Raw genomic sequence first — 22697 nt, forward strand, 5'->3', positions numbered from 1 at the left:
TTGCTCTTAAAAAGCTTCATACTTCTAATTATTTACTTATTAAAATTATTTACGAAACGTTTTGTTTTTTATTATTATTTTTAAATTCAAGTTTTACAAATGCTATATTTTCATTGGAATGATTTTTTTCAATGTATCAAAATCTGTCTCTCTCTCTCTCTTTTTCTAAAAATAAATTCTATTATCCCTCCCCTATCCTTTCTCTTCCCACTCTTATTTGTTTCTATATGTCTTATTTTGTTTATTTTGTTTATACGTTTTACATACTATTTTTAATTATTCGTTTAGTTAATTTCATTTTTATTTATTTTTATTTATACTTATTTTATTTATATTTATTTATATTAATTTTATTTTTATTTATCTTTATTATTTTTAATCGCAATGTCGAATTCGTTCTGGGATTTCCAAAAGGATGACACCCGATTGACCACGTCGCCAATTGGCCAATTCAAAATAGGACTCTGTGATTGATCAATCGTGGTCAAGTAATGTTTGACCAATCAGCATAGTGGAAATTTGTTTCTTTTGTCCTGATTGGTCAGTCGTGTATAATGTTCCAAGGAGGAAATTTTGGAACGCAATTCTAGTGTGTTAATTCACATCTAGACTCGATAGATGTCGCTGAAGTTGCCTTCTCTTTTTTTTCCAGAGAAAGTTTCCCTCGCTTCCTACTCTTTCTCGTCTGGCTGTGTGCGAAGAGGTAGCGATATGATTACCTGCAAATTATAATCCTTAAACATCCTGTTGTAGATTCTTCACAAATATTTAAATTTTATAAAATCTTATCCAGTGGATTTTCTCCTTGCTAATTATTATCGAAGTAATTATCATACTTATTTTCTTCCGTCGTTAATTGACATACAACACGTGACGGATGCGTTTGTTGTTTACCATGACATTTTACTTGTTACTATAATATATTAGGCTGTGTTAAAAAATAGTATTTTCAATAAATTGGAATTAATAATACGTAATAATATCGTGAAGTAGAATTATATTTTTCATTAAGTTATGTCTTGTTAAGAAATTTTTCTTCTTTATAACAAACTTTTTTTCCATAGAGTATTTATTACATCTATATTACATATTTATATATATCTGATCATCTTGTACATATTTCTGTATTTATGTAATTTTTTTAAAACTAGGTAAAGAAGATGGCTAAGTCTTCTGAAAAGAAGGGAAAAAGTGCTATCAACGAGGTGGTGACTCGCGAATACACAGTGAACCTTCACAAGCGTCTTCATGGTGTTGGATTCAAGAAACGTGCTCCAAGAGCTATCAAGGAAATCAGAAAGTTTGCGGAGAAGCAAATGGGAACACCCGATGTTAGGATAGACACACGTCTCAACAAACAGCTGTGGTCCAAGGGTATCAGGTAAGCTCTCAATCAAATCTGAATTGAAAAGTTTATGCCACTCTTGATTATAATTTTTTATAATAAATTATTTGATTTTAAACTACTATAATTTATTATAATTATTTTGGAACACATTAAATTATAGTAAAAATGTAAATTTATTTAAAGAGAACTCTTTTTGATTGTAATTGCTTGCTTTTAGTTGGTATTTTATTATTAAACACTTGAAATAAAATTTTTTGATCTAATGTGATTTTTTATTTATATGCAAATTTGTTATGAAAAAATTAATTCTTTCTTGATAAAAGAATAAGTAGATAAAATAATTAATGGACAAAATAGTTTTGTTGCAATATCCTATATATAATTTGTTTATCTTTTAGAAATGTTCCCTTCAGAGTTCGTGTGAGATTAAGCAGGAGAAGAAATGATGACGAGGACTCGGCAAACAAGCTTTATACCCTTGTCACATATATACCTGTTGCAACTTTTAAGGGTCTTCAAACTGAAAATGTGGATGCCAGTCAAGATTGATGTACTTCTGTATAATAAACAAACTGTATAAATATGTGAGATTTTGTTTTTACATCTTATTTACACCAAATTTCATGGATATTAAGATGCAGCATCTTAAAATCTATTTTTAATATTTGTAAGAATTTTTTTGTAAGAAAACTATTGTAGCTGTCTTTCTTTCCGGATCATTACATCTAAATAATTAAAAAAATGTCTCGACAAATGTTACTGGCAATGAAAGAAATTCGTAATTTTTTTATTGATATTTGTCTTGTTTGAGATAATTCTATTTTTAAACATATTTTAGTTTACAGAAAATTGCAGTTTAACAAAAAAATAAATTTTTTCAACACAAGAATAAATTAATAATTTTTTAATTCATTATTAAGTTAAATTAATAATTTTGTAGTTCAATATTACTTTGATTTATTGTTTAATATTGTTCAATATTGTTTTGAATACGACTCCGGTTTTTTAGATTATTTTATTATGTTGGTCTTTTTGAAAGAAACTTGTATCAATTATAGATTGACAAGATTCATAATTAAATATTAATGGAATCTATTATAGAAAAATTGTAAATTAAATAATTGAGAATCATACAATGATATTGCATAAAAAGATTTCATCTATTTCTAAAGATAAAGGAATTTTGTTATAATCTTCATTTTATTAATATTTATTAAACTTATCGATGCACATTATGTTAGAATAAACATGACTTTACTCAAGATTATACATAAATTTTTTTCTGCAAAAATTTAAATATTTTGAAATTTTGAAATTTAAACATTTTTTTTCATATTAATTTTAAATTTATGAGTTTTCACATTAAACTCGTATATTCAGTATTTTTGAGTTGAATCTTTAAATTTGAATAAATATAATTAAAAATTTTTGTATAAATCTTCAATAATTTAAAATTGCAATTTTTTTCCAATGGACCATATTTAGCCATGAATATCATTAATTAAATTGATGCAAGTTTATTTTTGAGAGCTGAAAATCCCAACATACTTAATTTTGATAGAATAAAACTTCTCCAGCCCATATTATTATATTAGATACAATATAACAAGATTAAACATTAACTAAACTTTTTTTAATTAAAAATTTTTCAAAATTGTAGAAGTGATTTAAAAATTGAGATCTTTAGCATCAAAAAATTATGAAAAATTATTGTAATCTTGTTCATGTATTTTTTTTATTATTGACAGTGTTTGCTGATATCTAGATAAAATTATCTAGATAATCATCTAGATAAAAAAATGGATCATCTTCATCTTTAACTAGATGAAGAAATATAAAGTATCTTTATCTTTATCTTAGATGAAAAATATGTCATCTTATCTAAAAATTGTCTAAGATGACGTTTTCATTATGCAAAGAAGTTTTCCAAGCAAGCTTCTAAAAATCTATCTAAAATATCTAAAATATATTTTTTATATTATTATTATTAATATATTATAAATATATTATAAATATAAATTAATAAATAAATATTTATCATATCATTTATATACTTTTTTGCTATTATTTAAATATTCTTTAGGAAAAGAGAAAGAATATGTGTTTATGATTTTAATATCCCATTTATAATCTGCGTCACATTTTTTACAAATATATTATTTATAGTCTTCTGAAATAAACAAAAATATCTAGATCTAATTATCTAGATTATCGCAATAATTATCTCATCTTTCATCTAGATTAAGTAAAAGCAAAATCATCTTTATCCCATCTAAGATAAATTTACGGATTTTTATCTTTATCTTTATCTAAATAATTTTCAAATTATCTACAGCAAACACTGATTATTGAACTACATTAATAGAAACATTAATGAAGCAGATTTACCGGATACCATCAGACCCATCGTTGTGCATCGTTTTATCAACCTGCTTCCTCATCCAGTTTCCGTCATCGGCGAGGAAGATGGCTATGGGCTTGGCGCGCAAACGTACGACATCCGCATCGTACGATATCGTAGGCTGGCTGGAGTATGCGGTCAGTATGCGCTCGGTCTGGCTGGAGCGCGGATCGCGGCCGAAGGCGAGGTGCGAGGCCCCTCTAGTCCGCGATGGAGCTGCGCGAGGTGAACCGCGCGTACGGGACTGCGGAGGAGACGACGGAGCTCCTGCCGCAGCGCGATAACGCCGAGTACGAGAGCTACTTCATCGAGTACGCGATGCAGAAGGAGATGATCAATCGCAACCGATGCCCCGCAAGCCGACGATTGCTCAGCCAGGCAGCGCACTTGGACGGTTTCTCCAACAGCAATCACCTCAAGGTCGGTCCTCTCACCTGAGGATCCTCTCCGAGGAGACGTGGCTGCATCCTCTGCGCTCGATAATCGAGGAGTTTTGAGTAGAGGGCTTGCTTCGAGATTCTGTTTTATGATTTTGATGTTAGAGAGCTGAAGAATCGCGAAGATCGGAAAATCGCTCTTAAAAATAGAGACTCACAGATTTTAATTTTTTTCTATTATAATTTAAGAATTTTCTTTTCTAAGAATTGCATTTAATATCTGCGCGGTTCTTGTATCATATTCTTTTTGAGAATTATTTGAATTTATTACAAGAACTGTGGATTACATAATATTACACAAATGCTGGTTCAATGATTTTGTTTATTAATATTACATTGTTTCGCAACAATGTGATTTTACGTTAATTTATATTATTGAAATCACAAATTAATTCATAAATATTCCTTATTATGATGATGATGATTGATTATACAGGATTATACGAAGTTTGACAGAAAATCTAATTCCTCCTTTACTCGTTAAAAATGCTTGATTTTTTCAATTTTAACATTACAATAATTTTAACATATTTAATTGTTAAATTAATTCTTAAATTCTTAAATTAAATTAATAATAAAAAATTATAAAAAATAAATCTTTTCAATTATAATCTCTCTCACATGTTTGGAGCAAAACAGATCTCGCAAAATTTAAGATAGAAATTTTATATATTCGAGATGATCGGACACATTATAATAAAAAAAAATAAATAAAATTAAAGTATTGTAAAGGACAAAAAAATGAAATTAAAGATTATACGAAATTAAAGATTAAATTTATAAATTTATAAAAAATTTCTGAATTAATCCGTGAATATTTATGTTAATTGCTCGTCAGGATTCACCATGTGCCGGAATCAGCATGATCCATACCTCGAGCGAAAACTGGCCGCCCTCCAGGAAGCGCGAGGAGGCGACGGCCTTGGAGAATCTCAGGAAGAGAGTAGAACAAAGTAAATTATACAAGGCGGACCGAATCGTCGATCCGATTGTACCCACCTCATCCTCGCTAAATTATGAACAGACTCAACAGCTGGACAATCGGCCGAAACTTCTGAAGAAGGTAGACCGTCCAAAAATCACGACAATTTAGGAAGGCCTATTATTTTTTTTTTAAAGAAAAAATGTACAACAATTTCATCAGACAAATTTATTTAAGTTAATTTATTTGAATTAATTTAATTAAAGTCATAGATTAGAATTTATTTATTTTTTTAATGCATGTATGTTTCTCCTCTTTAGAGGCTTGAAATCATTTTTAATACATCATTAGGTCTGGTTTATTTAATCAAAATTATTTATAAAAAAAATAATTTTTATATTTTAAAAATAATTTTTTTATATCAAGTTCAAGGTGTATTGAATTTTTTTCATGTAAATATTTTTGGAAATACTTTAATCTAGATGTATTGTACATATTATCGTATATTTTGCCAATAATCTAAATTCTATATCATATGATAAAAAATAATTGCGAAATACAATTGGTAGAAACAGCTGCAAGCTCGCATCTCCTACAAACTTGGATGAAACGTTAAACAACTGCACGAACGCGCTACGTCGGATACGTCCTCAAGTTTGCGGAATATAATTTCCGTTGTGTCCTTGGCTCGCTCGTTGTGAATGCGACTGTTTTCGAAATGAAATACGAAATCAAAAGTGCGAAGGAGCACGCGCGCAAAGTACTTCGGTCGATACTTTAGAATCAGGAGCGGCGCACCGACACCTCCGCTCCAATGTATACAGGGTGTCCTATTTTAATGTCCCCTACCCCAAATTCTTATTTTTAATTTTAGAAAAAGATGTTTCAGACAAAAGTTGTATGGTTTCTAGGGGGACATAAGATGATGCCATGATTAGTTTGACATGGGAGAGTCATTTGAAAGTCACGTGAAGATCATCGTCAATTTCTTAAATGAAACCCCATATTTTTTATTATATATTCGTATTGCATATCTCGAGAGCTTTCCAAAACACTATAATTAAATATTTCTTCATTGAGTACTTTTCGAGTTATGAGGCTTGAAATCATTTCTTAATTTTACATAAACCGTAAAATATCTTGTAAAATATTCATTTTTCGATTATCTTACCTTAGTAATTTTATGTACAGAATAATGAGAGGAATCAATTGGTGTAAAGAAAAAACATAGTTGTTTTTAAGAAAAAAATATGTAATTTGCAATTAACAATTACATTTTTTTTTTTAAAACAACTATGTGTTTTCTTTATACCAATTGATTCCTCTCATTATTTTGTACATAAAATTATTAAGGTAAGATGATCGAAAAATGAATATTTTACAAGATATTTTACGGTTTATGTAAAATTAAGAAATGATTTCAAGCCTCGAAAAGTACTCAATGAAGAAATATTTAATTATAGTGTTTTGGAAAGCTCTCGAGATAAGTTACAAGAATATGCAAAAATATATAGGGTATTCCATTTGAGAAATTCAAAATGACCTTCACGTGACTCTTCGAGGTCAAACTAATAGCACCATCTTATGCTCCCCTAGAAACCATACAACTTTTGTCTGAAACATCTTTTTCTAAAATTAAAAATAAGAAAGTTATTTGGGGTGGAACATTAAAATAGGACACCCTGTATATGTATCCTGTCGCTAAATGCACTATTGAAAAACTGCACTGTTGATCTGTTTAGTCAATTGTTCACTTATGAATTCTCAAACACTTTGACTATTCGTATGAAATTATTTTCCGCGAAGTTAGAGTCTCCTTCGTGTCAGGATTTAAGAAGTAGCTGTTGAAAATTGATCTTTTTCTCTCCCTCCTCTCTCTCCTTATCAATCTATTTATCTTTTTATCATGATTAAGGTTCTTTAAAATTTTTTAGGAAAAAAAAATTAAATTTTTTTGAAATGTCACATTTCTTTCTCTCTTCAAAGATTAATGTAATCTTGAAAGAAGTCAGGAAAAGAATGATAAAATTGAAAGAAGTATTATAAATTGAAGGATTCAAAAATAGAAAGGTTGAGAAACGATTAATCAGCTTAAGTATTTGATGATCCAAGAGAGTTCAAAATTAGACAATCTAAAAAAAATCAAAAAAGGAAATAGATACAAATATCCGAGAGAGGATTCAAGGATTGAAATAACTTAAAAGACAAAAATCTAGAAAAATAGATTTAGAAATATATAAACTTAAGTACTTAATATTGTAAAGGGATTTGAGGAATTCGAAAAATTTTGCAAGATCTGTACTTTCTAAGTAACTCGAAAATGTTTAAATTCGGATTCCAATATTCAATGAAAAGAAGTAACCAAGTGTCTTAAGGATTAAAGAAGTCTAATGAGTAATAAAATATTATATTTTAATGTAAAGTTTCTATTTAAACAAAATATGAGAAAAGTGATGTCTTTTTTTCAAATATATTATTTTAATAATAAAATTAAAAAATGAAAATGAAAAATTATGAAAGATATTAAAATGGAACAGTAATATTTTATGTAAAATGTTGTGGGTGGCACGATAAATTATTGAAAAAATTTGTTATCTTTACACTTGACATTTTCAACTTTCCTTTGATGGCTTTTTTCAAATTTCTATTTTTTCTGAAATTATTAAAAAAAATGAAATTGTAAAATTTAATTCTAGATTTATAGATTTCTAGTTTTGTAAAATGTAAATTATTTAAAAATTCTCTCCGCGAAATTAACGAGTTAGAGATGAAAAAATATTTATTTTTATCAAGATTGAATTTTGAGTATCTTATAGACATTTAGAGCATTTAATATTATTTAATTATTATTATTATTTTATTTTAATATATTTTTGCAATTTTCCATCTTTATTCTTTATTATTCTTGTAGATACTCAGCAACCGACCGATGAGTATCACGCACGATAGGAGCGATTTAGAAACCGATTGGCGTGACAGCGAATTTATCACCGAGTGCCTTTGCTGGCATAACGTTTATCGGCAACGACACAACGCACCTCCGTTAACTATGTCGCCGCAGGTAAAAAAAATGAGAAAATATTGTCTACATGTGACGCAAAAATTTTCTTCAAATATTATCTATAATTACACACAGTTTAACAAAAAAAATTTATATACAAAACAAAATATACAAAACTAATTACTTACTTCTTCTGTAATTTTTTGACACTCTATTTTTTAAATGGTTCCACATGTCACGATTTTGAAAAATTTATAGTTAAGGTTGTGCAAAGAAGAATTATTCCAGTATTTTACAAAATTTTGAAATTCCACATTTTTAAAATAAAATCCATGTCAGTGGTTAAAACCAGTATTTTCAGGAAGAAACTGACTTTTCTATTAATAACAAATATTCTATTAATAACAAATACAATTAATAATAAAATTAAAATAATAAATCTCTTTTAAATTCAAATTAATGTGAAAATTTTGAAACCAGAACTTTGAAGAAATGTTTCTAAACTTTATATTAATTTCTAATTTTTAATTTTTATTTTTAATTTCTCTTTAATTTAATTTCTTTTTAATTTATTTGTATTAATTTTTAATTAGTAATAGTTTTACATTAATTAAAAAAATATAATAGTAACAGAATTAAAAAGTTTTGCTAATATAAATCAAGTTCGCCTTTAAACATCTTCTAACAAAAAACTAATTTATTTGGTACATTCCTTCTTTTATTTGATCGATTCTTAATCTATTACAGATTTTATTTTAGGTAAAGCTTAAGTTAGAAAATAGTTTTTTAACTTACGAATATCTATAAAAAGTTTTTCTATTAAAATAAACAGTTTCTCAATTGACGAATATCTATAAAAAGTTTTTCTATTAAACTTTTTTCTAATTTAAACTTTACCCAAAATAAAATGTATAATGTAATAGATTAAAAATCGACATATGAATAAATTTTTTATTAGAAAATGTTTAAAGGTAAACGCGAATCTGATCTGTATTGATAAAAATTGTTAAATTTCTGTTGCTTTTGCTAATTAACAATTAATATAAAGTTTAGAAACATTTATATCTTCAAAGTTTTGCTTTTAAACATTTTACAGTTTGAATTCAAAAAGATTTTATTATTGATTTTATTTTTTAAAACTATAGGGATTTTAGTATGATTTATTAATTAAAGCAAAAAATATCTTTCTAAATTATATGAATATATATATATATATATATATATATATATATATATATATATAATATATATATAATATATTTATAAAGTTATATAAATATATTTTAATGTTGCATATTAAATACTTCTATAATATTTGCCAGTTATTCCATTAGATGAGGTCCAGAACAGTAAAAGCCGGAATTTATTGTGGTTTTTTCACTTTGGTTTGTCCATATTAATGTCAGTATTTTATTAGATTATTGTTATGATATGTGATGTTTTAAGAAATTTATTGCAATCACAAAATTAAGTATGTGTTAAACTTTCAGTTCTTAAAAGGAATTTACCATATTTATAGTTAATGAGGCATTCACGGTTAAAAATGGGATCAGTTGTGGAATTAGATCGTTGAGAATCTACCAAATATAGTTCCCAATCATATTTAAACTTAAGACTTTTAGATCACTAAATCTAATATCAAAGTTTTAATGTAAAATGTATAGATAAATTTGTACATATCATTGAATATATAATTGAAAAAATCTAAATATTTTTAAATTTTGGTATCCATTAATTACGCTATTTTAAATTTGGATTCGTATACAAACTTAAGAAACTTGAAATTTACTTTCTGCAAAATTAGAAACATCTGAAGGATTGAATTTTTATAATTTCGTTTTTTATATTTGTTTAAAATTTGTAAAATGTTGCAGCAAACAATGAATAAAAAATGAAGTATGAAGATTAAAAAATATTTTTAGATAACATATCGAGAACGGATTTCATACAGCTTCTTAATGAAAAAAAACATTATTATTCATATTTATTTCATATTTTATTTAAATCAAAATTTTATAGTGTTAACAAAATATTCTATTTTTCAGCTCGTTACTCCTATAACATCTTAAAACACTTGATCTCTGCTTTTATTGAATACTGGAATCTGGGTCCTGAGATATTTTCAAAATATACTACAAGAGAAAGAGTATAGGTCCTTTGCAGACCTAAAAGTCTTAACAACACATTGTGATTATAATAAAACTTGTCCAACATGTTACATGAAAATATATTAATATAATATTTTTCTCTTGCAAGTGCAAATTTCTCGAAATTGTAACGTAATAGAATTTTTAAGTTTAAAAATTAAAGCTTAAAAAAAAAACTATAGGAAGTGATTAATCTTGTTCTGCTCGAAATCAAGTTATTTTGCTTTTTCTGTATATTATTATAGTTATATTATTTTTAATTATATTATTATTTTATATTATTAATTATATTATTAGTTATACAGGGTGTCCCAAAAGTCCCGGACCGGTCGATTATTTCATAAATTATGCAGTTTAGAAAGAAATGTTTCAGACAAAAATTGTATGACTTGAAGAGGGCCATCAGATAGTGGCAATGATTTGACATGGGAGAGTCATTTGAAAGTCACGTGAAGATCACCGTCAATTTCTTAAATGGAACCCCCTATTTCGTATTACATATTCGTGTAGCTTGTCTCGAGAGCTTTCCAAAACACTATAATAAAGTATTTCTTCATTGAGTACTTTTCGAATTATGAGGCTTGAAATCATTTCTTAATTTTGCATAAACCATAAAATATCTAAAATATTCATTTTTTGATTATCTTACCTTAATAATTTTATGTACAAAATAATGAGAGGAATCAATTGGTGTAAAGAAAACACATAGTTGTTTAAAAAAAAAATGTAATTGTTAATTGCAAATTACATATTTTTTTCTTAAAAACAACTATGTTTTTTCTTCACACCAATTGATTCCTCTCATTATTTTGTACATAAAATTATTAAGGTAAGATAATCGAAAAATGAATATTTTACAAGATATTTTACGGTTTATGTAAAATTAAGAAATGATTTCAAGCCTCATCAACTCGAAAAGTACTCAATGAAGAAATATTTAATTATAGTGTTTTGGAAAGCTCTCGAGACAAGCTACACGAATATGTAATACGAAATAGGGGATTCCATTTAAGAAATTGACGGTGATCTTCACGTGACTTTCAAATGACTCTCCCATGTCAAATCATTGTCACTATCTGATGGCCCTCTTCAAGCCATACAACTTTTGTCTGAAACATTTCTTTCTAAAGTGCATAGTTTATGAAATATTCGACCGGGACTTTTGGGACACTCCGTATAATTATATTATTAGTTATATTATTTTATCATATACATGTATCGTTGCAGTTGTGCGAGTACGCTCAGTCGTGGGCCAATCACCTGGCGCACACGAACACATTCTACTACAAAAACGATCGCAACGTGGGTCACAATCTTTACTGTCGCCCCGGTGGGGGCGTACCTGGCGATGTGACAGGACAGGAGGTCGCGTCCTACTGGTACTCGGCCGTGAGGCAGTACGACTTTCTCAAGGAGCCGGATGTCCTTCACGCCAATGTGAACGCAGGTAAAACGCTGGCAACGTCGCCGGCCGATTTCTAGGATGAATCAATCGAAAATACTCTCCCCTTAATTATTCATCCTATGGAGTCTGAAAAGAAAATGAAAAAAAGGCGTCACCACTCCCCAGGCCACTTTACCCAGCTGATATGGGCGAGCAGCCGCTACTTCGGGGTCGGCAAGGCGCACAGCAGGAGCGGCAAGATAATCGTGGTGGCCAACTACGAGCCAGTCGGCAACGTGTCCGGCCAGTTCCAGAACAACGTGCTACCACCGTTGCCGGAGAACGTGAACGTCATGATGTCGCCGCACGCGGTGCCGCGGATACCACGGGGTCACTACGAGCTGCTTAGGTCGACGGCGCCGCCACCGTTGTCGGACACCGTGTCCACCGGCAGCGACACCATGTCCGTCAGCTCCGGGCAATAATACCACGGCCGTGCGAAATGCCTTCTCTGTATCTGTACGCGATGGACCGGACGCTGAAGGAAGGAGGCGTGCGACCTGTCGCGTGCTGTGAGTCAAAGACTTTCGGGCACGCGAGACGCGATGACCGATACGTCTATCGTGATCGAGTTCAAGGTCGCACGACTTACAAATTGCTCCCTAACGAGGGCAGGGACTATCTCGACTCGAGATATATTTCTTTGGAAGATTCTAAAAGATTATCTCGCTTGTTTTAATCTCTTGGGCGATAAACATGCGAAAATGAGAGAAATGATGCTTGAATAAATATTAATGAGGTCAGAATAAATGTGAGACACACGTGCGACCAGATGCATAATTCACTTGGCAACGCATATAATTATTTTCCTGATTGTACAGTTGGGATAATTGCAGTGAAAATAAGCCGAGTATAAAATACTAGGCGTTAAAAAAGTCTGGACACGGTCAAATATCTCGATAAAAAAGAGTTTTACTAGAAAGTGTCTCAGACAAAAATTGTATGGCTTTGAGGGGGACATAACATGGTACCATTGGTTTGATCTTCAAGAGTTATTTGAAGGTCACATGAAGGTAACCTTCAATTTCTTAAATGGAATCTATTCTTTCTCATTGTATATTCTTGTAGCTTATCTTGAGAGTTTTCCAAAACACTATAATTAAATATTTTTTCATTAAGTACTTTTCGAGTTATGAGGCTTGAAATCATTTCCCAGAAAACATTTTGCGCGTAAATATCTAGCAAGTCGCGCACAAATATGGTTCATATCGCGCAAGCAAAACCCTATCCCAGTGCGTCGTCATAGCGGTAGTAAAACGCTAGCACATTTTGCGCGTGAACTCAATAAGCGATATGTACGCAAAACGCTAGCATATGGTATCCATTTGCATGTGATTCGCTGGTGTACATGAGCTTAACCAACTTGCGGGCAAAACTCACGCAAACCGCGTACACAGTTTATATACATAAGACGCGCAAACTTTGCGCGCAAGGAATGTTATCTGGGTTCTTAATTTTACATAAACCGTAAAATATCTTGTAAAATATTCATTTTTCGATTATCTTACCTTAATACTTTTATGCACTAAATAATGAGAGGAATCAATTGGTGTAAAGAAAACACATAGTTATTTTTAAGAAAAAATATGTAATTGTTAATTGCAAATTACATATTTTTTCTTCGAAACAACTGTGTTTTCTTTACATCAATTGATTCCTCTCATTATTTTGTGCATAAAAGTATTAAGGTAAAATAATCGAAAAATGAATATTTTACAAGATATTTTATGGTTTATGCAAAATTAAGAAATTTTTTCAAGCCTTATAACTCGAAAAGTACTCAAAGAAAAGATACTTTATTATAGTGTTTTGGAAAGCTCTCGAGAGGAGCTACAAGAATATGTAATGAGAAAGAGTAGTTTCCATTTAAGAAATTGAATGTGACCTTCATGTGACTTTCAAATAACTCTTCAAAGTCAAACCAATGGTACCATTATGTTATGTCTCCCTCGAAGTCATACAACTTTTGTCTAAACTACTTTCTAGTAAAACTTCCTTATCGAGATATTCGACCAGATGTCGACTTTTTTGACACCCAGTATAATGCCGCAGCATCAATTTTTTATTTTATATAATGGAATTTCACGAAATTAATTATTAAAGACGCAATCTTTATCTCACTGTTGCAATAAAAGCCCAATCGATTAAGAGTTTTCGATAGAAATGTCGGTCATCAGGTTTTACTGCCCTCAACCTACCGCTTGCAAAAAGCAGTGATAATCAAAGAGTATACCGAGCTTCGTCTTGGTAGCTGATAGTATGTACGATTAGATCAAGCAGAGATACAATCTGTGATGATCTGATTATTGATAGTGGCATAACTATTCGTTCATTCATTCATTTTATCGGCCCCCTGCGGAGTAAATTTGGATATCTTGTGAGAAAAGCGATTATACAATCAAAATTCGGTTTGAATCGAAATAATAAAGTTAGTCATATTATTAAATGCTATAAGAATAAAATAGTAAACATCGTTTACACATATATAACAAAAAATTTTTATCTCTTACATGATAAAAATATGCTTCTATTTTTTTGTTTTTTGAGCGGGTGCAAAGATTTTTTTAGATCTATTTGTCTATTATTATACTTGTGTTTCTAACTAAACATTCTAATAATATATGAAAAATTTATAAAAATTACTTTAAAAAAAAGATAAAAAATGTACAAATTTTAATTATAAAATTTATGTAAATTATATCTGGTAGGCAACTTATTTCTGGTTTAATTTGAGATTTTTTATTTTTTTTATTTAATTTTTAATTAGACATAACAAAAATATATTATTATACGAAAATCTTATCAATTTATCAAAATTATTTTCAAAACGATAAGAAATATATAAATTTTAGTTTTTATTATAACTCATATTCATGAATTATTAATAGATGGAAAAAGCAAAAGATTCTGAAACTCTGATGACAAATCATTTCTCTTTCTGGTTCTCAGACTTATAGGAAAATAAATGGAAAATAATCTCAAATTTTTATATCATTAACGATCTATTCATATAAGCGGTATTTACTGTAGCTAAACTTACTAAAACTCGTGCTGTGCTTCTCTCTAAAATTTTTAATTAATTCCTCTTTTTCGTCGCTTTTATAGCGGGGCCATTTTTTTAAATAGTTACGTCACTGTCCATAATAAATAACAAAAGCTCAAATTTAGAATCGTGATACCTATTTCCGATTTGGAGAAAACAGAAACGAAAGCGGCTATTTTATAATTCTTGTTTTAAGATTCTAAGTTTATTCGCGCGCGCTGATTATTCGTTGCATGGCTCACATGTGCAGGCAGTGTTTGCTGTAAATAATTTCAAAATTATCTAGATAAAGATAAAGATAAAAATCTGTAAATTTATCTGAGATGAGATAAAGATGATTTTGCTTTTACTTAATCTAGATGAAAGATGAGATAATTATTGCGATAATCTAGATAATTATCTAGATATTTTTGTTTATTTTAGAAGACTATAAATATTTGTAAAAAATGTGACGCAGATTATAAAATGGGATATTAAAATCATAAACACATATTCTTTCTCTTTTTCTAAAGAATATTTAAATAATAGCAAAAAGGTATATAAATGATATGATAAATATTTATTTATTAATTTATATTTATTATATTTATAATATATTAATAATAGAATAATAATATATTTATAATATATTAATAATAATAATATAAAAAAATATATTTTAGATATTTTAGATAGATTTTTAGAAGCTTGCCTGGAAAACTCTTTTGCATAATGAAAACGTCATCTTAGACAATTTTTAGATAAGATGACATATATTTTTCATCTAAGATAAAGATAAAGATACTTTGTATTTCTTCATCTAGTTAAAGATAAAGATGGGCCATTTCTTTATCTAGATAATTATCTAGATAATTTTATCTAGATACCAGCAAACACTGTGTGCAGGACAAAAAATTGTCGAAAAGAACACCAAAAACTCTACACGCCTATTTTGTATACATATCAGTTTTAGAGGGCTGGCTCATTTGAAAAACGCGTATTGTAAGATATAATAATCATACGTGAGAGGCCTAAGTGAGACGAATTGCGCCTAGCAAGGAAATGTAATATTTTGCACGTACTTTTCCGTCCTGTTAAACTGGAAATCGATGTTTTGCGCGAGGCAAGCGTTAAATTTCTTAGCGTCTTTAGTATTAACAAAACGTTCCTATCGAGTGACGAAGGAATGGTACGTGTTCTCCAGAAGCTTGCCTGGAAAAATAGTCGAAAAGTCAAAAGGAAAATCTCGCGAGCGAGACTACAATCAGGACGTATCGTTTTACGATCCACTTTTTAAGATGCTCACAAGAATTTTTTCAAATGTTAATCCTAGAACAACTGAATAAAGTCTGAACAGGACTTGAGGGAATTTAAAAGAAGAAAAACAATGTTTGGCAGAAGAAGAAATAATTATTTCTTAAGATTTATACGATTTAATTTCGCATATTATGAATTAAAAATTTATTGAGATTAAAAACAAGTCAAAAACTTAGATTTAGATTTTGTATAAATACCAAATGTGAATATAGGTTTATTGATTTATTGATTTGTCCTTGATTTTAGAATAGAATCTCGAAAAAAGGAATAGTTTGAATATAAAACTAAAGTGGAATTAAAATCGTTTTGGGACAAAAAATTAAACATAATAAGGTCTTTAATTATCGACTATTAATTAAATTATTGATGTAAAAATTTATATAATGTTCGCGATACTTGTTTAAAAGTGACAATTTCATCGCAACAAATAATTCTCGCTTTTAAAGTAAAAGGAACGCAACTAAAATCTAAAGTCTGCCAGATTGATAATCATTATCATAATATATAGGGACGACTAGCTGAATATAATTGCGCGGTTTTCGCTACTCCTCTCTCGTCAATGATAATTTATCCTATCTTGAAGCGATACGAGAGACCAATTCTCTCTTATCTCTCAATTCTTTCCGAGTATAAAACGATAAAGGACGAACACGAAGGGTGAAAAATCTTAGAAAAAATTTAGATCGAGTCGATCGACAGGCATTGTAGTTGCTTCGAATGTTGTTGCAGCGATTTTTATCTCTAAGTATACAATATCTATGTAAGATATACAGGGTGGCCCCGAACGTTCCAGCCAGACTCTAAGATCTTATAGGAAGTTTAATTCTGAACAAAAAATTTCCTATAAACATGGGTTGAAAAATGCTTCTTTAAGAAGTTATCGCTCAAAAACCTCTGATGAAGGAAGAGCAAAAGGTGAAAGGAAAATGAAATAAAAAGAAAATGAAACTAAATAAATTTCTTGAAAAAAACGATAAAAATAAAAAATAAAAATCTTTTTCTTTTATGAAAATAAAATAATTTTTTTTAACTAACTTTTATTTTATTTTCATAAAAGAAAAAGATTTTTATTTTTATCGTTTTTTTTTTCAAGAAATTTATTTAGTTTCATTTTCTTTTTATTTCATTTTTCTTTCACCTTTTGCTCTTCCTTCATCAGAGATTTTTGAGCGATAACTTCTTAAGGAAGCATTTCTCGACCCAGGTTTGTTGTTTATAGGAAATTTTTTGTTCAGAATTAAATTTCTTATAAGATCTCAAAGTCTGACTGGAACGTTCAGGGCCACCCTGTATAATTGTTCTCGCGTACGCGGCGAGAGATTGTTTACACAACATCGGTTATATTAAGCGAAAGATCTCTCAGGTACGTGATTTATTGCAAGACATAGTGAAAACAAATTTACAATAGGTTTTGTAATTCGACCCTATTGGCCCTCGAGTTGCTAGAAAGTAGATTGTTATATATGAGAGATAATATGAGAATTATTTTCTTCACAAATAGAGATTGTTGTAGAGAGGGAAAATTATTTTTTCCACACGTAATCGATTAGCAACGCGCTTTTTTAAATACGAAAAAGTAGAACGTAATGTAAAGTGTAAATTTTACAAGAGAAGAAGATATATACATTTCATCGCTTTATACTGTTATAGATATTCGCTTCTATAGGATCTTATGCGACGTTACATAAGACGATTAAATCGTTGATTAATCAATCGTATCGAGCGAGAGACGATTTATTTGATCGAAATTACTCGATTAGTTTAATTGTACTTTATGAAAATTTAATGTAAAATTATCGCCTGAGCTCACGATACGAAACGACGTTCCGCAATGTCGATAATAATATATTTAATATAGCGTACAGGGTGGAATAATAAATGCTCGATGTGATAAATATAGTAGCTAAGAGCTTTCGTTATAATATAAAAAAAGTTCAAATCAAATTACGGTTAAATCGACGCGCGGAAGGATCGACGGGGTCGGAAAGCGTTATTCGTCGCTTATGATTTTTCTATTCGACGCATGCAGATCGATACAAAAAAGAAAAATATATGCAAACGAAGCGCGAAAGCAGGGACATTTAAATGCATGTGCAAAAGCTCACCTGTTGACAATCGATACTGAAACGTCGTTTCATTTATATCTATATACATTATATATATTAGATTTATTAAAATTTGATTTTATATTTACATTTTTAATATATACAGGGTGTCCCATTTTAAAAGTTCCACCCTCATAACTTTTTAAATTTTGATTGTAGAAAAAAATGTTTCAGACAAAAGTTGTATGGCTTGAAGGGGGATATAAGACGGTGCCATTAGTTTGACATTGAAAAGTCACCTGAAGGTCACGTGAAGATCACATCCAACTTTTTAAACTGGACATCCTATATGCTTTTACACATTCTTATAGTCCATCTCGAGAGCTTTCCAAAACACTATAATTAAGTTAGTTTTCATTAAGTATTTTCTGATTTATAAGGCTTGAAATCATTTCTTAATTTTACATAAACCGTAAAATATCTAGTAAAATATTCATTTTTCGATTATCCTACCTTAATACTTTTATGTACAAAATAATGAGAGGAATCAATTGGTGTAAAGAAAACACAAACATAATTGTTTCGAAGAAAAAATATGGAATTGTTAATTGTAAATTACATATATTTTTTTCGAAACAATTATGTGTTTTCTTTACACGATCTTATGTCTCCCTTCAAGCCATACAACTTTTGTCTGAAACATTTTTTTCTACAATCAAAATTAAAAAAGTTATAAGGGTGGAACTTTTAAAATGGGACACCCTGTATATTAAAGACATTAATAATAAAGAAAATTTTGAAGATTTACATTTCCGTTATTATCTCAGCAAAAATCTAGTAACAGTTATATAACCATTATATAACTATTACATGTTTTATAACTGTTATATTGTTGAGTGGGAAATTGTAACTAACAATTATATAAATGTTACTTGGTGTTTGCTGAGATACATATATTTCAAAAATATATCACATGTTATTTATTTTAAAATATCTATATTTTTTAATGAATTTTATTGACGCGATATGATATAAAATTAAATTAGAAATGTGCACATATATTTTATTATTAGCTTTAAGAGCAATGTTGAATTTCTAATAAAATGTTAATCATTTATTATCCCAATTAATCGATTATAAACAAAAGTATCAAAAATTAAAAGTGGAACGACGTTAATGTACTCGTTATTGTTGAAACGCAGGATATAGCCTTAATAAATGAATTAAATGTATTGCAAGCCAACGCGTTTTATAATGATGAATGTTAATAAAATTACCTCTTTGCAGAAACACTTTTTGCATAAGTTCTATCTCGCCTTTCGATGAATTATTTGCGATATTTTCATATCAAGAGAGAATATATATTATGTAATATATAGATACCTAGTAAGAGCAAAATAAATGTTAAATCAATCTTCTGAAACATTAATTTTATATAAATTTTTGTAACGTTTTGACATAATGTTTTATAAATTTTTTAAGTATATTATTTTATAATATAATATTTTTAAACATTAAAGAACCCAGCAAACACCAAATAACATTTATATAATTGTTAGTTGTAATTTCCCACTCAACAATATAACTGTTACATAACATGTAACAGCAATATTATTGAGTGAGAAATTATAAGTAACAGTTATATAACTATTACTTAAAATTTTCCACTCAACAATATTGCTAATTGTATGTAGTTATATAACTGTTATGTAACAGTTATGTAGATAACAGTTACATGTTATGTAACAGTTATATTGTTGAGTGGGAAATTACAACTAACAATTATAAATGTTATTTGGTGTTTGCTGGGAAATGTTTCAAAAACATTACCTCAAATATTTCTAAATATTATTTTGATATATTTATTAATAATAAATTCATATAGTTGCAATAATTTTGTTACAAATTTTATATTAACAATAATATTAACTCCAGCAAACACCAAATAACGTTTATATAACTGTCATAGTTATAATTTCCCACTCCACAAAAAATTGTTACATGTTATGTAACAGTTATATAACAATTATATAATTGTTATAGTTATAATTTCCCACTCAACAAAAAATTGTTTACATGATATGTAATAGTTATATAACAATTATATAAATGTTACTTGGTGTAACAGTTATATAACAATTATATAAAATATATAACATACAATACAAACATATAAATGTTATTTGGTGTTTGCTGGGATAAAATAAAATCTCTCATAAATCGAAATTTTCTCAATATTAATAATATTCATGTTTCTCCTAGATTCATTAAAAAAAATTAGTCGAAGTTGCCGTAAACAATATTTCTAGTATTTCGCAGATGTTAGGAGGTATATGAAGAAAAATTGCGAGGAAGATGAAGGCAGAAGACGTCGAGATGTTGAATACAGTTGACATATATTTTCCTTCATATATCATATTTCGCTAATAACAATACATGATACAATAATTAAAAAATATACTATACTTTGCGAAATTAGACAGTCGGTACTATAAGTAAAATATAGTATTAATATTAATAACATTCGCGCGTGACGGTAAAATTGTTACAGTTATGTAATAGTTATATAACAGTTGTAATAACAGTTATATAACAGTTATATTGTTTTACTCGACGATCGATCGATGCATCGTCGCTCTCCTCTCTCTCTCTCTCTCTCTTTCCTACGATGATGAAAACAGTTTTACAAAATATAGTGCAAATATTATACGCTCACCCTATACATAACAAGAAGGGGAAGTCCCTTCGATCATCTCATTTCTCTCTCTCTCTCTCTCTTTCTCTTTTTCTCATCTATTACATTTGATTAATAAGTTTGACGCGAATATATTTCAATACTCTTCTCTGTCAATAGTAATTAATTCCTATTAATATATATCGAGTCATGATTTTTCATGATGATGACCATGACTCGACATGGCTAATTAAAATTCAAAAGGTATAAGACTACGACGATGGAACCTCGCTCCCGCGTTAATTAGTGTTAACTGCTTAAAAACGGAAATTCGTTGTGGTCACGAGCAAAATAATTCGTCGCATGACAGCATGTCACAAGCTGCTTAGTATTATCACTATCGTTCCAAACTGGAGGAATGGATGTATAAGGCCGGAATAATCCCAGTAAAAACACCAAGTAACGTTTATGTAATTTCCCATTCAACAATATAACTGTTATATAACTGTTACATAACATATAACATATATTATGTAAATATTATGTAACTGTTATATAACATGTAACAGTTATATTGTTGAGTGGGAAATTATAACTATTAGTTATATTTCCTTTTTTTTGCTGGGATAAATCTTGCAAAGGCGCATAAACGATAAAAGTATACAACAAAATATAAATCAGATAAAAACGTATTTTTTTACGAATATAAGATTATTGAGGAATCGCCGGAAATCAATCAGAATTCTTTTGAGAAAAAAAAAAATTAGATATGTTATTTTAATTTAGTGGCATTTTCTCTTGCTTTTGACAAAAATCAGCAATTATCTATGATATTGCCCAGCAAACACCAAATAACAGTTATATAACTGTTAGTTGTAATTTCCCTCTCAACAATATAACTGTTACATAACATATAACAATAATATAACTATTTATTATGTTATATAACTGTTATATAACTGTTACATACCACGTAACAGTTATATATATGTATATATGTTGAGTAGGAAATTACAACTAACAGTTATATAATTGTTATTTGGTGTTTGCTGGCTGATATCTTGCATGATACATCACAAGTCCTCATTTTTTTTTACAAATAAAGAATTCAACACAAGTCGAATAATTTGCAAGAGTAGAAATGCGAGTGATTTTTCTTGATATTTCTATCGATTTTAATATGTTGTATTGTTAGTTATGTGATATTAGCATTACATTCTGTGGATCTCTCTTTTTCTCTTCTGGAAGATAAACTTTATAATATTCATGAGTTTAAAAAAAATGGAGATGTGAATCGTTTTCACAAATTTAAAAATAAAAAATCGAAAAGAAAGCCTCCTTGCAATCATTTTTTTAATAATATAACTTTATAATATTCATGAATTTAAAAAAAAATGTAGAGATGTGAATCGTTTTCACAAATTTAAAAATAAAAAAAAGCCTCCTTGCGATCATCTTTTTTATAATGTAACTTTACAATATTCATGAGTTTAAAAAAAATGTAGATATGTGAATCGTTTTCACAAATTTAAAAATCAAAAAATCAAAAAGAAAGCCTCCTTGCGATCATTTTTTTTTTATAATATAACTTTATAATATTCATGAATTTAAAAAAAATGTAGAGATGTGAATCGTTTTCACAAATTTAAAAATAAAAAAAAACAAAAAGAAAGCCTCCTTGCGATCATTTTTTTTTTTTATATAACTTTATAATATTCATGAATTTAAAAAAAATGTAGAGATGTGAATCGTTTTCACAAATTTAAAAATAAAAAAAAAAAGAAAGAAAGCCTCCTTGCGATCATTTTTTTTTTATAATATAACTTTATAATATTCATGAATTTTAAAAAAATGTAGAGATGTGAATCGTTTTCACAAATTTAAAAATAAAAAAAAATCAAAAAGAAAGTCTCCTTGCGATCATTTTTTTTTACTCTGT

At 28.6% G+C, this 22697-nt stretch overlaps 2 protein-coding genes across 3 annotated transcripts; both read left to right on the forward strand.

The window, feature by feature from the left end:
• Positions 1–642: 642 nt before the first annotated feature.
• LOC105253567 (60S ribosomal protein L31) lies at positions 643–1936 on the forward strand. 2 transcript variants are annotated; one of them, XM_011261677.2, is made up of 3 exons: positions 643–703; positions 1152–1381; positions 1747–1936. In XM_011261677.2, the coding sequence occupies exons 2-3, from the start codon at positions 1161–1163 to the stop codon at positions 1895–1897; spliced, it is 372 nt and encodes a 123-aa protein (XP_011259979.1). In that variant the 5' UTR covers positions 643–703; positions 1152–1160; the 3' UTR covers positions 1898–1936. The 2 variants fall into 2 exon arrangements, with proteins under 2 accessions (XP_011259979.1, XP_011259981.1); XM_011261679.3 differs by having other exon boundaries at positions 689–823.
• Positions 1937–3681: 1745 nt separating this feature from the next.
• On the forward strand, positions 3682–12653 carry LOC105253568 (repressed by EFG1 protein 1). Its single transcript, XM_011261680.3, has 5 exons — positions 3682–4169; positions 5025–5249; positions 8020–8169; positions 11484–11703; positions 11827–12653. The coding sequence occupies exons 1-5, from the start codon at positions 3960–3962 to the stop codon at positions 12123–12125; spliced, it is 1104 nt and encodes a 367-aa protein (XP_011259982.1). The 5' UTR covers positions 3682–3959; the 3' UTR covers positions 12126–12653.
• Positions 12654–22697: the final 10044 nt, after the last annotated feature.

Source organism: Camponotus floridanus, unplaced genomic scaffold, assembly GCF_003227725.1.
Source record: "Camponotus floridanus strain SB8 unplaced genomic scaffold, Cflo_v7.5 scaffold178, whole genome shotgun sequence".
Taxonomy (NCBI): domain Eukaryota; kingdom Metazoa; phylum Arthropoda; class Insecta; order Hymenoptera; family Formicidae; genus Camponotus; species Camponotus floridanus.

What these genes read in the sequence shown, in the direction of transcription:
- LOC105253567 (XM_011261677.2), top strand. Translation starts at nt 1,161, where the DNA reads ATGGCTAAGTCTTCTGAAAAGAAGGGAAAAAGTGCTATCAACGAGGTG. An exon ending in CTGTGGTCCAAGGGTATCAG is followed by an intron (nt 1,382 to 1,746) that starts GTAAGCTCTCAA and finishes TTTATCTTTTAG; the next exon opens with AAATGTTCCCTTCAGAGTTC.
- LOC105253568 (XM_011261680.3), top strand. Translation starts at nt 3,960, where the DNA reads ATGGAGCTGCGCGAGGTGAACCGCGCGTACGGGACTGCGGAGGAGACG. An exon ending in GGCCGAAACTTCTGAAGAAG is followed by an intron (nt 5,250 to 8,019) that starts GTAGACCGTCCA and finishes TTATTCTTGTAG; the next exon opens with ATACTCAGCAACCGACCGAT. An exon ending in CGTTAACTATGTCGCCGCAG is followed by an intron (nt 8,170 to 11,483) that starts GTAAAAAAAATG and finishes GTATCGTTGCAG; the next exon opens with TTGTGCGAGTACGCTCAGTC.